Raw genomic sequence first — 16,966 nt, 5'->3', positions numbered from 1 at the left:
GAATGCTGAATAACTGTGTGATGAAGAGGCAGTCTTCTCAGCCTGCCTCTCCTTCCCCTGTCCCAGCTGTTACCTCCTTTTACCAGTTTTCTCTCCCGATATCGGCACTAGAGCTTACTAAAAAGATGACCGGTAATTTAATTTCCCGTAGCCTCCACAACGGCACTGGTAGGAGCTTGAGCCCGCCTCCCAGGGACAGGAAACAACAGTGGAAGCCTAAATAAAAAGACACCTCCTCCTACATACTCCAGTTAATAACAGAGAACCGGAGATAATTCATAACAGCAGAACATCTTATAAACACACAGTGAATTTTCTTTTTAACAACCACAAAATATGTGCAATATATGCATATATGAATATAGACCACACACAAGTTTTTTATTTTTTTTTATTTTTGGGGGGGTGGACCCCAGTGCCGTTGTGGAGGCTACTGGAAAATTAAATTACCAGTAAGAGTAATTGTCATCTTTCCCTAACGCCTCCACACCGGCACCGGTAGGAGATTTTCAGGGAAGACATTGCTTAGAGAGGGACCACAGCCGAAAAAAAGACTTTACATCCAAGCAGAAGATCCTGGTTAGACATAACATCAAGTTTAAAATGCCTGAAGAAGGTCATGGAATGGGCCTTCAACTCCAAGGGAGGAAAGACTTCCTTTTCTTTATAACAAAGGATGATGGTAATTTTTATCCAACGGGCTATAGAAGCTTTTGAAGCACCAAGACCCCTGTTTTTCTCTGAAATTAGACAAGTAGATGGTTTATGTAGACCATGGTAACGAGAGAGCATCTATTTGATTTAGATTCTCCCGGGGGCAGATGGAATAGAAATTTCCTACCTTCCTGTTCTGCCTTGACGTGAAGAGATCCCAGACTGGAATCCCCCACATCTGTGAGATTTGATTAAATATGTCCTGATTCAATGACCATTCTCCTTCTCTGAGAGACTGTCTGTTGAGAAAATCCGCTAAGGTATTTTTTCTCCTTTTAAATGAACCGCCGAGATGTACTTTAGGTTCTCCTCTCCACACTTGAATATCATCCCTGAGACAGCCGCCAAGGACTTGCTCTCGTCCCCCCTTGATGATTTAGGTATGCCACAGTCGTCGCGTTGTCTGAAAGAACCTTTACATGGTGGTGTTGGATAGTTGGTTTCAGATTTAGGAAGGCTCGGAAGACAGCTGTCAATTCACTCAGATTTGAGAATGCTGAAGACATCTGGGGACCTCATGTCCCCTGTACCAGTTCTTGTAGAGCATGGGCACTCCAACCCTTGCTGCTTGTGACGGTGGTCACTGTAATCTGGTCTTTTGGCCGCCACTGCACTCCTGGTTTGTAAATGTTTCTCCACCGTCCACCAGCTTAGTGCTTTTTTCACTTTGTGAGGGACCTTTATTTTAATTTCCAAGGAACTCTGTGTCTTGTCCCAAGATGAAAGAAGGAAAGACTGCAGGATCCTGGTGTGGGCTTGAGCCCAATTCACAGAGAGTATTGTGGACGTTAAAAGTCCCAGCAAGCGCATGATGTCTCTTTTCTATGCTGTCCTTTTGGAAAAGGGGATTTTTTACCTGAGTTACCAGGTTGATCTGTTTTTTCTTGGGGCAAAAAGGAATATAGATGCTCAGTGTACTCCCAGAAATAACCTCTGCTGGCTTGGGATTAGTTTTGACTTTTCCTGGTTGATGGTCCATCCTAAGGAACCAAGGGTTTCTTTCACAATTCTGAGATGGTCGATAAGACAAGAATAGGAATCTGCGGTGATCAGAAGGTCGTCTAGATAGGGGACCACAATTATTAATTTCAGAAGCAAGTATCCTACCACATCTGCCATTTCGCTGTGGACAGGAACATGATAATAGGCATCTGCCAGGTCGATTGTTGCCATATAAAAATTCTAAAAAAGGAGATTTACAGTACTGCAGACCTTATAGATTTCATTAGAATTTTTTGTAAATTACATACTGATTTAGGTATTTCAGATTGAAGATTGTCCTGAACTTCCCAATTGGATTTTTTATCAGGAACAAAGATAAGTAGACCCCCTGACCCCGCTTGTCTATTGGAACCTTTGTAATGAAGTTTTTTTTTTTTTAAAAAGGGAAGAGACCTCTGATTCTAGAGCCTCCTGTTTGACAGGATCTGAAAAAATCTTGTTTGTAAGGAATCTTATGGTGCCCATCTCTGGAAGGGAATGGAAATCTAATTTGTGACCTGATCTTATTAGTTCTAAAACCCAGATGGAGGCTCCTATAGACTCCCAAGCTTGGCCAAATGTTGAAAGCCTGCCCCCTACCAGACTTCTGGCGTCATTGGTACTTCTTGGAATTGGAACTGAATAAAAATCCCTTCCCCCGGTGTGACAGATCGGAGTGAGGGTAACTCTAATCCGTGGGATGTCAATGTGAAAGATAGCTGCTAGGCCAGGGCAGGAATTAGGGAGCAGGTCACCTCCTATCACATCCCTAATTCTGACCCTGTCTCCTAGCCGTATGAGGCAACCCTGATGGCAGGAGGGCTCATACTCAGGAACCTAAGATCCCTACTAGCCCTTAGGGTGGCCCTGGACTAGGAGCAGAGTAAGACGACCTGTTCCCCCCACATCACGGAGGAACTGGAGTCTCACTGGCCAAGTGCAAGGAAAAGGGAACATGTACAGCATATGGCAATGGCAGGTAAGTAGACTAGTATCACACGTACCTGCCACAGACACACAGCCTGGAACCCATGCACGAGTGCTGCTGTCCACAAGAACACAAACGGACACAGCCCACACCACACATCACACAGGAACCCACGACTATAAGCTGCAATAAAGATAAAGACACCACTAGACATATAATAATACAAGAACAATAATGTCTAACATAACTTATGACCACAAGGGTGGCCCTCAGTGGACAGTTGGAATAATACCAGGAGGATGACTCCAGCAACCGCATGGCTGAAGTACCCCTCAGCTTCTGGCATCCAGCAGGAGCTAAATAGCCCCAAGTAGCCACACCCACACAGAGACACACCCAGTGTTTACACACTAGGAAGGGAATTAACCCTTCCAATACCAAGCAATTGATGGAAGCCACTTAAAGGGGAAAAGCAAAAACAAGCACACACTCCACCTGTTACCGCGGGGCAACGGCATACGTGGCAACCATGTCCTGGGGATCAGCTAGAAGGCCGAGACACTGCCACCACATGCACACAACACCACAAGTTGCCACGGGCAACCACAAGTGAAGGAAAGTGTCACTAAACACACCATAGGCCGTGACACCCGGCCTCTGGAGGATTGCCATCTACCTGATGACTCTTTTTTGTTCTGATTTTGTTTAAACCTGGCTTGGGAACAATTTTTTTTTTCTTTTATGTAAAAACCGGGATTCAAATGGAAACCCCTTCTTTCTGTCTGAGGCTTTATCTAAAATATCGTCTAATGCAGACCCAAAGAGCCTATCCCACTCACAGGAAATAGGGCAGAGGCGACTCTTTGAGTCCGCATCACTCGACCAGGACCTTAACCAGATGGCTCTATGGGTAGCGTTTGAAAGAGCAGAAGATCTGGCCGAGAGCCTCACCAGATCTACTGAGGCATCTGCCAGAAAACTTGAAGCCTGCTTCAAAACTGGGAGAGAGGAGATAATTTCTTCCCGGGGGTACCGGCTGCTAAGTGGTTTTCCATTTGGTTAATCCATACAGACAGGGACCTAGCTGTGCAGGTCTCCGCAATAGCCAGTCTAAACATAGTCTCCCTAGATTTGTTGAGGAGCCCTTCACATTTTTTATCTATGGGGTCCTTCAGTAACCCCATGTATTCAAAGGGGAGGGAAGATTTTTTTGAAATTCTAGCCACCGGGGCATAAATTTTAGGTTTTTTTCCCCATGCTTCACAATCTGCATCTGCAAATGGATATTTACATTTGAAGGCTTTTGAAATAAAGGCTTTTTTCGGAGTCCTTCCATTCCCTAGATATAATATCCCTAATATTATCATGAATAGGGAACACCCATCTTTTCTTTTCCCCCCAATCCTTGAAACATCTAGTCTGGAATTGATTAGGGTTCCTTAACATCTTCTAATTTCATAGTAGCCCTTATAGTTTATAACAAAAAACGGATGACCGGAGCAGTCTTTAGAGGAATCAGAGTCCCCAGAAAAAAGTTCTCCTTCATCAAAATTACCTATGTCCAAGGACAGATCCACAGACTTTGAAGTATATGGATGGGGAGAGGAGGGTTCCATACGTTGATCTATTGCCGAATTAACCTCATCCCTAATAAGGGTTCTAAGGTTTTCCATAAATGAAGGTGAGTCTTCTGCCACCACCTTTTCCATACAGCGTGGGCATAGCGGCTTTTTACAAGCAACGGGGAAGTTCTACCTGCACATGACATTTCTTTTTTGAAGATTCACCATCCGTGGACCTTGCAGGGCCAGCCTCTTTTACCTAGGGAGTATTGTACAAGGTTAGAAAGTGGACCCAAGGGGAGGCCACAACACAGCACCCAGGTGGTGAAGAATAATCCCATACATCAACCCCATAACTAAAACGGAGAAGGTCTCTTACCAGGCTGAGGGTCTTACTGGGATCAGCAGCTCTGCAAGGGGCATCAGTATCAGCAGAGGACATCTTTCTCTTTTCTCAGCAACCGCAAGCGCATGGGATCGCAGAGGCATTTTAAAATTCTGCATCCTGCTTTTCTTTTAGCTCCGCCCCCACGCCAACTTCGGGAGCATGCCGTGCTTCCTCCAAGCCACGCCCCTGGCTGGCCCGCATGCATAATGACATCAGCCGCCGCCGCCGGAAGAGTAACCCTTACTGCAGAGAAAGGGTAACACGGCATACATCAAGAACCTCCGGCCCAACGAGGATTCCCACTGCCAGGATGCGCAAGGCGTCGATCCCCTCTACCATAAGTAGGAACAGCCCGGGATGCCCAACGCAGGACTTACATCAAGGGACAGAGAAGGAGAACAATGCCCCACCTGGAACCTCTGTCCCCTGCTCAGCCCTCCCAAGAAGGGGAAGGATCCTAGGCTGAGCGTCAAATCTTCAGCCAGCGCACTGGAAAAGCTTCCACCCATCCCGAGGGACAGGAAACAACAACTACAGTATATAGGAGGAGGTTTCTTTTTTTTTTTTTTTGCGCGGGGGGGGGGGGGGGCTTCCGCTGTTGTTTCCTGTCCCTGAGAGGCAGGATCAAGATCCTGCCAGTGGAGGTGTGGAGGTGTTAGGGAAATATGTCATGCTTCCAGCACTAATCATTGGTAGCAGTCCTTTCCTCTATTCCCAATGCGTCTCTGATTAGCACTGGAATAGCGAGAGGAGCCGGGCTGCAGTATTCAGCTCTTACAGTAAGTGTATGGCCACATTTTGCCATAAGTAGAGAGATCTGTAGTTATATTATTACACAGAGCTCTAGACACATTCCCTTTAAGAATCCCTTTAAGTAATAGATGAAACTTGGACATTACATTTAGGTCGCTAGGTTATAACAAACCTCATATCATCTTACAGTTTCCGTAATGTATGCTCTTTGTACATAATTCAACTTTTTTTTTTTTTACTTGTACCCCTATCAGCTATGTATGACATATCCTGAAGTTATGCCATAAATGTCTAAACTTGTTCAACTTGATCAGCCTGTTTGTTTAGCCATTTGTAAGCAAGCAGTGCAATACAATGGATATTATTTGAAGGTAAAATCTGAAGACGAACATGTTACAAGTTGGTTCTACTTGATACATAACTAGGAACACAGTGAAGAGTTCAATGGTTCAGGCACTGTCAGTCTTAGGCCTCTTTCACACTTACGTTGTCCGGATCCGGCGTGTACTCCACTTGCCGGAATTACACGCCGGATCCGGAAAAACGCAAGTGAAATGCTTTCAGTGTTACTATGGCACCCAGGACGCTATTAAAGTCCTGGTTGCCATAGTAGGAGCGGGGAGCGGGGGAGCGGTATACTTACCATCCGTGCGGCTCCCGGGGCGCTCCAGAATGACGTCAGAGCGCCCCATGCGCATGGATGACGTGCCATGCGATCACGTCATCCATGCGCCTGGGGCACCCTGACGTCACTCTGGAGCGCCCCGGGAGCCGCACGGATGGTAAGTATGCTGCTCCCCCGCTCCCCGCTACACTTTACCATGGCTGCCAGGACTTTAGCGTCCCGGCAGCCATGGCAACCACTCTAAAAAAGCTAAACGGCGTATCCGGCAATGCGCCAAAACGACGTTTAGCTTAAGGCCGGATGCGGATCAATGCATTTCAATGGGCATTAATTCCGGATCCGGCCTTGCGGCAAGTCTTCAGTTTTTTTGGCCGGAGCAAAAAGCGCAGCATGCTGCGGTATTTTCTCCGGCCAAAAAACGTTCCGTTCCGGAACTGAAGACATCCTGATGCATCCTGAACGGATTTCACTCCATTCAGAATGCATTAGGATAATCCTGATCAGGATTCTTCCGGCATAGAGCCCCGACGATGGAACTCTATGCCGGAAGAAAAGAACGCAGGTGTGAAAGAGCCCTAACCAGGTAAAATCAACACCTAATTATAACATAGTGCTCCTATATTCCAGCCTTAAAACATACACGCAACACCTATATATCCATTTGGATCTTATATATACCATATTTGCTACACTTGAAGACACATGAGGGTCATTTATCAAACTGGTGTAAAGTAGAACTGGCTTAGATGTCCATAGCAACCAATCAGATTCCACATTTCATTTTTGACAACTCCTTTGGAAAATTAAAGGTGGAAAATGATTGGTTGCTATGGACAATTAAGCCAGTTCTACTTTACACCAGATTGATAAATGACCCCAACACTTTCTATCCCCAAAAAGTGGGGTGAAAATGGCAGTGCATCTTATAATGTGAATACTAATGAGCACTTCCATTATGCAAGTGCTCAGTAATACAGTAGGACTGAGGAGTGTTGAACATCGTGTTATTTGCCTCAATCATCATAGCAATGGTCCAGCGTACAGCGTCATGATGTAGTATGCATAAGTGCACACTACGACCTAACACTGTGCATCATCATGCCACAGTGCAGGGCTCAGGAAGAGCGTGCTGGATCTCCCATGCCGTCTGGAGCAGGAGAGGTACATTCTTTTATTTATTTTCTTGTCTGATATGAGATTTGATGAAGATTAGGAGTCTGATTTGAGGTATGATGAAGATTTGGGGTTTGATCTGAGGTCTGAAGTAATAAATAATAACGAAAATATATATATTTTTCTTATTTTCTTGTTGCATCTTATGGTGCGGAAAATACAGTATGAGAACAGAAACCTATACCCACCAGTATTAAGTTAGTAAATTGTTAGTAAATTGTATTACATATGCCATTATTTGTATGCACTATCAAACATCCACTATAAATATATGCACAGAAAACAAATACCAGTTCTAAACAAAAGTCAGGCAGCAGAGTCCTGCTCAGACCATCCAGAGGAAACGATGATACGAAACTCATTAGGGTCTGAGAGGGCCTCTGATATCCACTTTTTTACAATGTTTCAGTGGTCTTAGGTAGTCTAATGCCATACTTTACATTTGTTAGGTTCTAACTAGACCCGAGTGAATCAAAGTTGACGAAGTGGAATTCGATCAGAATTTCAGGAAAATGATTTGCACCAAATCAGAATTTCCTCACGCTTTGTGGTAACGAATCACATTTTTTCCTAAAATGGCTGCTGCACGTGTTAGGACATGGATCAAGGAACTCTGGGAAAGAGGAAGCAGTCACAATGCCATGCATGCAGCCAATCAGCAACCAGCCAGCCCTGTGATGTCAAATCCCCATAAATAGCCTCAGCCATCTTGGATTCAGCCATTTTCCAGTGTATTTAGTGCAGGGAGAGACGTCAGCAGGCGCTAGGGAAAGTGGTAGAAAATACTTACATTTTTTTATTTTGCTGTATAGAAGTTCAGGGAAAGGATAGGGAGGAATCATTCCACAGTATTGAAGCAGAACAGGGTTCAGTAGAGGAGGTTACAGCCTGGGTAATAGGAACAATCCTATTACACCTTGCTGCACTCACTGGGGATCAGAATTGCCATTACACAGCTCTGTAATTCCAGCAGACAGTTCTTGTTATTGGGGAGCAAGTGCTGTTTGATACAGCCATTAACAGGGTTTATTACAAGGAAATATTTTTACATCTCATATGCCCTTGTACGGTGCAGTTATATGTTCTATAGCATGTTTTGACTTGTATTAGTGGGAAAAAGGGGCATATTAGCAGTTGTGTGGTGAATTGAGAAAATTACAAGCTTTTTTGGCGTGTATTAGTGGCAAAAAAATATATGTTATTTGCCTTTCAGCGGTGCAGTTATATGTTTAAAACCCTTCGGTGGAGTGTATAAGTGGAAAAAAGTAAGGGCCTATTTGCCGTTCAGCGGTGCAGTTATATGTTCTAAAGCCCTTTTTGGCATGTATTAGTGGCACAAAAAAAAGTATTTGCCGTTGTGTGGTAAAGTGAGAAAATTACAGCCCTTTTTGGCGTGTATTAGTGGTAAAAAAAATATATATTATATGCTGTTCAGCGGTGCAGTTATATGCTCTAAAGCAGGGGTGCACAACCTGCGGCCCGGGGGCCACATGCGGCCCTTGATACCATTCTGTGCGGCCCCCAACCATCTGGTAACAGACATGTATGCCTATGTCTTGTGGCTGCTCACATGCATTTTTCATGTATTCTCCCATTAGATGGGAGTCCTGGAGGTATAATTAGACATTTATGATATATAACTGTGTGTACAATATACATTCCACTGTTTCATGTCCTGCAACAGATGCTGGTAAATCTGGCTGGTCAGGGGACTGGAGACGTGGGGTCTAGATCTCACGGCCCTGTGGGTGCTGAACTAGAGGAGGAGGAGGAGGAGGACATTGGAGCACAAGCAATGTGTTGCTAAATGGGTGGTTTTTATACACAGGTGACAGTAGAGGAGGAGCAGGATCAGTCAGAGGAGCTACAGGGCGATGAAGATGAGGCAGAGGATCCAGACACACCATGGCAGTATGCAGTGGAGATGGAGGCTGGGAGTCGCGTAGTAACAGCCGAATTGTCAGCATTCAGCAGAGAGATGACTTCTGGCTCTTCATCTTGTTGGACCCTTGCTACGGGTCCAAAATGGGGCCCTTTATTTTTTGAGAGGGAGGACAAACTGAACTACTATAGAGATATCCTATGTAGTCAGTTGGCCGCTGCCTATCTGCACCATTATCCATCCTCTCGAAGGTCTGACCGGGGGGGCCCTCTGCGCTACCGTTCCCCTGCCATAGCTTCTGTGGCAGGGTGGGGGGTAGGAGCAGTTCCAGCTCCATCAGCAGCAACTTAAGTCTAGAGTCACTGATGAGCAGCTTTCTTCACCTGTCTAGTGAAGAAACTACTGACCAGCAGCAGCAGCTAGACCTGGAGCAGGACCTGAACCAGCAGATTGTGGCATACTTGGACAGCATCCTGCCACCCCACATTGAAGATCCACTGGATTAATGGGCAGCCAAACTGGATTTGTGGCCACAACTGGAAAAGTTTGCCCTGGAAAAGTTGCCCTGCCCAGCCAGTAGTGTGGCATCAGAGCGGGTGTTTGATGCGGCGGGTCCAACCTTTGTCAAGATGAATCAGGCATGGATCAGCCAGGATATCCACCCATCAATGCCTGATGCATCAGACTGGTCTCTTCTGGCTACCTGCCTCAGCTACTATTTTGATGCTGCCACCCGCCTGATGCCAAGTGCTCCTTCTTTCACCATATTCAGCTGGTACTGGTATTGCCACCCACCTCCCCACTCTGTCACCAGATCACTCTGTGGTCTCATGATGCTGCCAGCTCCACAGTATGTCACCTTGCCACTCTGTGGTCTCCTGATGCTGCTGCCACCTCCACACTATGTTTTCTTGCCACTCTGTGGTTTCCTGATGCTGCTGCAACCTCCACACTATGTCATTGTGCCACTTTGTGGCCTCCTGATGATGCTGCTGTCACCTCCACACTTTGTCATTGTGCCACTCTGTGGTCTCCTCATGCTGCTGCCACCTCCACACTGTCATTGTGCAACCCTGTGGCCTCCTCCTGATGCTGCTTCCACCTCCAGACTCTGTCATTGGGCCACTCTGTAGTCTCCTCATGCTGCTTCCACCTCACCTCTATGTCATAAAGCCACTCTGTGGACTTCTCATGCTGTACCCACCCTCCGCCCTTTATGACTGGGCCACTATTTTGCCTTTCGGCCTGGCTGACATCATCATTTATTTGACCCTTCTTCTGATCTGTCAGAAGGAAGGAAAAACGAGATGCACAATGGATCCTGTCTATGTAACAGCTGTAGGGCCTGCATGACATGGTCCCTATTTTGCATCAGAATTGGCTTATGATTTGGTAGCCAAAAGCAGGAGTGGGTACAAAACACAGAAGACATGCAAATATTCCATTCACGTGTCATCTCTGTTTTGGATCCCCTGCTGTTTTTTGGGGCTTTAGCAATACTGATGTATTACTGAACAAATGCTGACTGAGTGAAGGCAGTTGCTCCACAGACAGGATCCGTTTTTGGGGGTGATTGTTCTGACGGATCAGAGGAAGGGCAAAATAATTAGTGATGTCAACACAAACTTACTGCTGACACCCACTCCCCTCTGTCGGCGGGGCTTTACTTGTGTAAAAGTGTTTAATATAACAGGTTCTGTAGAAATCCATGTGGAATCAGTGAATTGGTGTAAAAGGAGTGCGCTCTTTCATGCTATAGTAGGATATGGGGCCTCTGCACGGTTCTTTATACCTGGCACTAACATTGACCTTTAAAGGGAGTCTGTCACCTCCATATGGCCATATACAGTGCTTACATGGCTTTGTAGCACACCTATAAAGGATTGTAACGGTACCTTTGTCTTTAGACTTGCACCAGCAGGAAAAACGGAGTTGAATTCATATGCAAATGAGCACTCGCAAGTGCTCAGGGGAGGAGTTCAGTGTGTAGGTGCCCAGGCTGCTCTGCCTTCTTTTCACTTTACTCCTCCCCAGCCTCTGCCTTTGCCCGCCCTCCAAGTCCAGACCTATCCATGAGGCAAGAGACTTGGAGGGCGGGCAAAGGCTGGGGAGGAGTAAAGTGAAAAGAAGGCAGAGCAGCCTGGGCACCTACACACTGAACTCCTCCCCTGAGCACTTGCGAGTGCTCATTTGCCTATGAATTAAACTTCGTTTTTCCTGCTGGTGCAAGTCTAAAGACAAAGGTACCGTTACAATCCTGTATAGGTGTGTTATAGAGCCATGTAAGCACTGTATATGGCCATGTGGAGGTAACAGACTCCCTTTAAGGCTGAGTTCACATTTGAGTTTTAGCCCTGTAACTGCCCAAATAAGTGAAGTGTGCGGTGATTCTAAGAGTGATGCCAGTCATACTGACTCACAGTATTGTTTCACTACCACAGCAGACTCCCTATGCGTGTTACTGCAAGTCACAGTGTTCTACACCACTATAAAGGCTCTCTGCAGCCAGGAAATAGCAGTTTTTTAACACGATTCACCACAAATAAATTCGGATCGATTTTTGAGAAATTCACTAATTTCGAGATCTAACGAAGATCCTATGTCAGATTGGAGGCAGTACAGTAATTACTGCGGTGTTACCGGTTTGAAAAACAGCATTAGAAGCTGCAGAAAAGGTTTAGCTGGATGTATTTGTTGGGAATTCCCGCAATATCTATAATTCCAACCTCCACTGCTTGGACTGCTGTAGAGGTGCTATTGCCAACAGAAGCTCTACGCAGGGAATAAAGACATGTGAAACTATGGATGCACAAGGATTTCAGTACTGTATTGCAGCGCTATAAAAATACAACAATTGGGCACAACAATTTAGCCATTATTAGAAGAGAAAGGATGCAGGATAAGCAGCGGTACGAACAGGCCGCTCCGGCCCTGAAACGTGTCACCAGCCATAAAGAGACAACTTCAATTAAGATACTTTTCAAAGAACTCCATTTTTTAAAGGGTAACTGTTATATTTTTTTTATTTGCTAGTTTATTAGAGCTAGGCATGTATACCTGAGTTAGTCTGTCAATAACTGTCAAAAGATCTGTAATTACCTTATAATAACAGCTTTCATTAAAGGGAACCTGTCACCTGGATTTTGTGTATAGAGCTGAGGGCATGGGCTGCTAGATGGCCGCTAGCACATCCGCAATACCCAGTCCCCATAGCTCTCTGTGCTTTTATTGTGTAAAAAAAACTATTTTATAGATATGTAAATGAACCTTAGATGAGTCCTGTCTCCTCCATGCTTGAGAGATGAGTCCAGTGTTCTCTGACTCTGAGCCCAGCCACGCCCACTGTGAAGAAGCCCAGCACTGCCCAGCATCCTCCGAATCTCCTCCTTGCTCCCAGACGTCACAAAGTTAGAGCGCCATAATCTTGCGATGTGCGAGCTAACACATGCGCAGTCCGTTCCCTGAGGATGATGGCAGCATAGGGAAGGATCACTATGCCGACACTGTGCATGCGCTAGCTTGCGCATCGCGAGATTACGGCACTCTAGCTTTGTAACGCCGGGGAACAAAGAGGAGATTCATATTGCGGAACGCACACGGACGCCATCCGTGTTTTGCGGATCCGCAATTTGCAGACCGCAAAACACACAACGGTTGTGTGCATTAGGCCTCACTGAATGTCAGCAGCCAGCCTGGACCACTGCTGCCCCATTTAACTTGTGGTACTGGATGCTGGTAGGAAAAAAGACCTGTGATGATGTCATCACTATGTAACCAGTAACATCAGGTCCTTTCTGCTACCAGCATCCAGGAGGAATGTTGCTGCAGGAGAAGTTTGCTGTAGCTTTATGTGGAGATTACATCAGGAGATGGTGACAGAGGGTGTTATACTATATACTGCATACTGTGGGGTATTATACTGTACACTGCATAGTTAAAGCGCCGATAAGGAAAATCGCACTGCTTCAAACATATCATAAAAATATAATCTTTATTATAACTACAAATAATTAAAAACAAGTACATGGTATTGACAACTACACCACAGAAGAGGCACCAAACTGTGGTCAAAAAGTACATGCAAGTGGAAACATGAATACATGGGGTAAGTATAATAACAATAACATAAGTTCATATAGAAGTATATCGACCCAGAAATTGCACCTCAGTCAAACCCCTATACGTGTTTCGCGTTGCGTCCTCGGGGGAGGTGCTTCTTCTGTGGTGTAGTTGTCATTACCATGTACTGGTTTTTAATTCTTTGCAGTTATAATAAAGATATTTTTATGATATGTTTGAGGCAAAGTGCGATTTTCCTTATCGGTGTTATCTATTTGTTATTTGTACCTGCAATTATTATACATTATAGGTGTTCCTGTTACTGCATACTGTTGGGTATTGCCTACTGTGGGGTTTTATACTATATACCAGTGATGGCTAACCTTGGCACTCCATCTGTGGTAAAACTACAACTCCCAAGATACCCCCCTTGCTTGGCTGCTCTCAGAACTAGAAATAAATGGAGCATGCTGGGAGTCGTAGTTTCACCACAGCTGGAGTGCCAAGGTTAGCCATCACTGCTATATACTGTATATTGAGGGGTGTTTTACTATATTCTGTGAGGCTGTTATACTATATACTGTGGCGTGCTATACTGTACTCTGTGTGCTGTGGGGTGATATACTACACACTGTATAATGGGGGTTTATAATATATAATGTATACTGTGGTGGTGTTATACTATATATTGTGGGATGTTATATACCAGTGATGGTGAACCTTTTAGAGACTGAGTGCCCAAACTGCAACCAAATACCCACTTATTTATCGCAAAGTGCCAACACAGCAATTTACCCTGAATACTACAGTCCAGTATAGTATATCTTCCATGTAGTTTATCCCTTAGCTATAATAGCTTGCCTACATTCAGTGCACTGCCTGTGCTGTTCATAGTGCGCCCTGCGCTGATGAATGGGAGGAAAAGTCTAAGGCATATTGGTATGCCATATACTTTTTCCAAGGTGCGGGTGCCCACAGAGAGGGCTCTGAGTGCCGCCTCTGGCACCCGTGCCATAGGTTCGCCATCACTGTTATATACTATATACTGTGGTGTGTTAGACTAAAAACTGCATACTGTGGGGTGTTATATAGCATGAGGTGCTGGGGATGTTATACTTTATATGAGGTATCATTTTCTTTAATATCTACAAGAAAAAAATAAACATGGGGCAGAACATGAAAGTGGGATGGTCGGAGGGAGGGCGCCCCAAATGGATAAACAGCCCTGGGCCTATGATACACTTAATCTGCCCCTGCAGGGGGGCCATTTTTAAAGAAAATCTTTATTTTTCACTGTTGTATGAATGTACCCTTAAACTGTGAGTTGTGACTCATGTGAGAGTGAAAGGGAGAGACATCTGTTTGTTCAGTGCACGCAGCTCACATCTCTAGCTCTACTCTAGGAAGGGCCACCCACTCAGCAGTTATGAGAGAGAAATTGCAGAATAGAGGAAACTAATTTTTTAATGATAGGTACAGTATGACGTATATTACAACAGCGGGTGTGGAACCGATGTACCAACCTATGGATTTCCCTTAGGGCTAAACCTAAGGGCATTATCCTGATGGTCCCCATGGCTTTCACCATTTAACCCCTAGACAGGGATCTGGACTTTGCTGTAGGGAACACACCAGGCTGCTACCTCCTGGAGTAGTGTCCATGTGGTTGTCTGCTGACCCACATGGGTCAAGAGACAACAGTGTGTAGCACTGAAAGCACAGGGCAGGAAGAGTACGTGTGAATCCATGAAACAGTCCGAAGGTCAGCACAGGCAGTAAATAGTCAATATGGTAGGGGTCAGGTCAGGCAGAGGTCGAGTCAGGCAGCATAGAATCAGGAATTGGGCAGAAGTTGGCATACGAACAGACAAAGAGAAAAGCACACCTTTGCAGAACTAGCTATACTAATCTATTGCTTAGGCATATTCCCACAGGGGAAGGTGGCTTAAGTACCCTAGGGTTGCCAGCCATTGGATGGTGAAGATTAGGGCGTGCGCTCGCCCTAAGGGCAGACTGGAGAGGCCAAGCCAGCAAGCATAGGCAGTTTCCTGTGGTAGCAGACAAGACATGGGATTCTGGTGGCTGGACCTGCTGTTAGAGGGCAGAGGAGGGCCAGCGTTTCCAGGCTACTGGAACAGAAGCAGTGCCCACCCTGGATAGCGGAGCAGCGGCTGGCACAGAGCACCGCTATAACAATGTAATATATTATGAAGATCTCAAAGTCTGTCCATTACTAGTTTGAGGACTTTTGATTTGCACTTACATCACAATGAATATATTGGTCAGCAACAAAGTATGGGTAGTTGTATAGTCCCAAGGTACAATCCCTTGTTCTAGAATATCAACATATTCCCGCTACCATGAGGTATCCTTTAATCTTTATAAGTTTATAATATGTAACGAAAATCTAAGCTGGAAAATGTTTGACAATAAACAATTTTCATTATTATATTACCTTTGGCTCAGGTTTTTCAGTCATTTTCTTCAACAATTCCAATAAATGCACCCAGTTACCCTGAGAGTACCAGCCAGCCTTCTCCAATGCAGGAAGCATGTCAGTTTCCACATCATTGTCTACAAAAGCAAAAAAAAAAAAAAAAAAAATTAAGAAAAAGAAGATCCATTATGAAAAGTATAAAAACTCCTAAATGCAACTATATGAAGAAATACAGGCCAACTAGATTAGATAGATGACACATAGGCTAAGCTCATCTAAAGAAAATGCTGCCTCCTCCAATGTGAAGAATTAAGAGGTTTTGAAACTTTAAGAAAATTAGTAGTTCCATGTACTGAAGGCGTTGCGCTTCCCTTGGTGCATGAAAGATCCACTTCTTCAGCCACCTAGCCCCTCCATCTGAACGTTCATTGACAGGCCAAGCATTAGATATGTCAACTTGCCTGGCCCTGTCTTGTCACGCAAGTGCCATACGATTACAAATCAGCACATGTGCAGTGGACTTGTTTGAGTCCAGCAGGGACTCCAGGTTGTACTGTGCTGATGCATAATCACACAGCACTTGCATTAAGTGACAAGGCTAGGTATGCCTGGCCCTGACAATCAACATTAAGAGGGAAGGGCTGGGCGGCTAAAGGGGTGGATTTTTAGTGTACCACGGGTGGCGGGAGAGGCTTCTGTGCATGGGACCACCAATTTAAAAATATTTTATTTTTATTTCCTACATGTGCCCTTAACCTAAATTTCATTGCCATTGGTTTGTTGGCACTGCTGCATATGGCAAAATCCCTTTGAAGGGTGTTGTCCTCTTTCAACTTTACTCGGGGGCTGAGAAAGTGTTTAACACAAAGAAAAAAGTGCACCTACTTATTAAACAATACTCTGATCCAGTGCAGAGGCTCCCGTCCCCACTCCCTCCAGCCCCCAGTGGACTAGAAGTGTGACATCCCATCTGCGGTCACGTGCACTGCTGCAGTCTTTCACCGGCCTGAGCGGTGACATTTCTCCAAGTGCAGTGTGACCACAGAGGCTCAGTGGTCAGGGCAGATATGGCAGTTCTTATAGCCCAGCAATCTGGATGGAATTGACTTTTATATAAATCATTCGTTCCCACAAAATCCTACAAAAGTCCTTCAAAAATGCTGTCTCATCTGCATCCTCTAATACCACATTGCAGAATGCAGATGAGAAAGCATTTTTGGAGGATGCATGACAATGTGTCCCAATGAGGACATCTATATTGGACATGTTTTATTTCCTATTGCCCTTGCATCTCTACCAAAAACCTCAGTTTTATAGCTTTGGTTTCTGCTAACGATGTATCACCCTATGTATAAATGTCTGTAAGGTCTTTAAATTCTTTCATTTGTAAATCTGTCTGATGAAGGAACATCTGTGCTCTGAAAGCTTACAAATATGATTTCTCTGGCTATTCCATAAAGGTAT

General features: G+C 45.0%; 1 protein-coding gene across 1 annotated transcript in view; it reads right to left on the bottom strand.

Moving 5' to 3' along the window:
• NT5DC1 (5'-nucleotidase domain containing 1) overlaps positions 1-16,966 on the bottom strand; it is a 273,566-nt gene that overhangs the window by 38,185 nt on the left and 218,415 nt on the right. Inside the window, exon 9 of the mRNA XM_044288786.1 lies at positions 15,521-15,639. Within this exon, the coding sequence (XP_044144721.1) occupies positions 15,521-15,639 (119 nt within the window). The remainder of the gene's footprint in view (positions 1-15,520; positions 15,640-16,966) is intronic.

This window comes from Bufo gargarizans, chromosome 4, assembly GCF_014858855.1.
Source record: "Bufo gargarizans isolate SCDJY-AF-19 chromosome 4, ASM1485885v1, whole genome shotgun sequence".
NCBI classification, from domain to species: domain Eukaryota; kingdom Metazoa; phylum Chordata; class Amphibia; order Anura; family Bufonidae; genus Bufo; species Bufo gargarizans.
The sequence above is the reverse complement of the archived record's forward strand: the minus strand, read 5'-3'. Positions and strand labels throughout refer to the sequence as shown.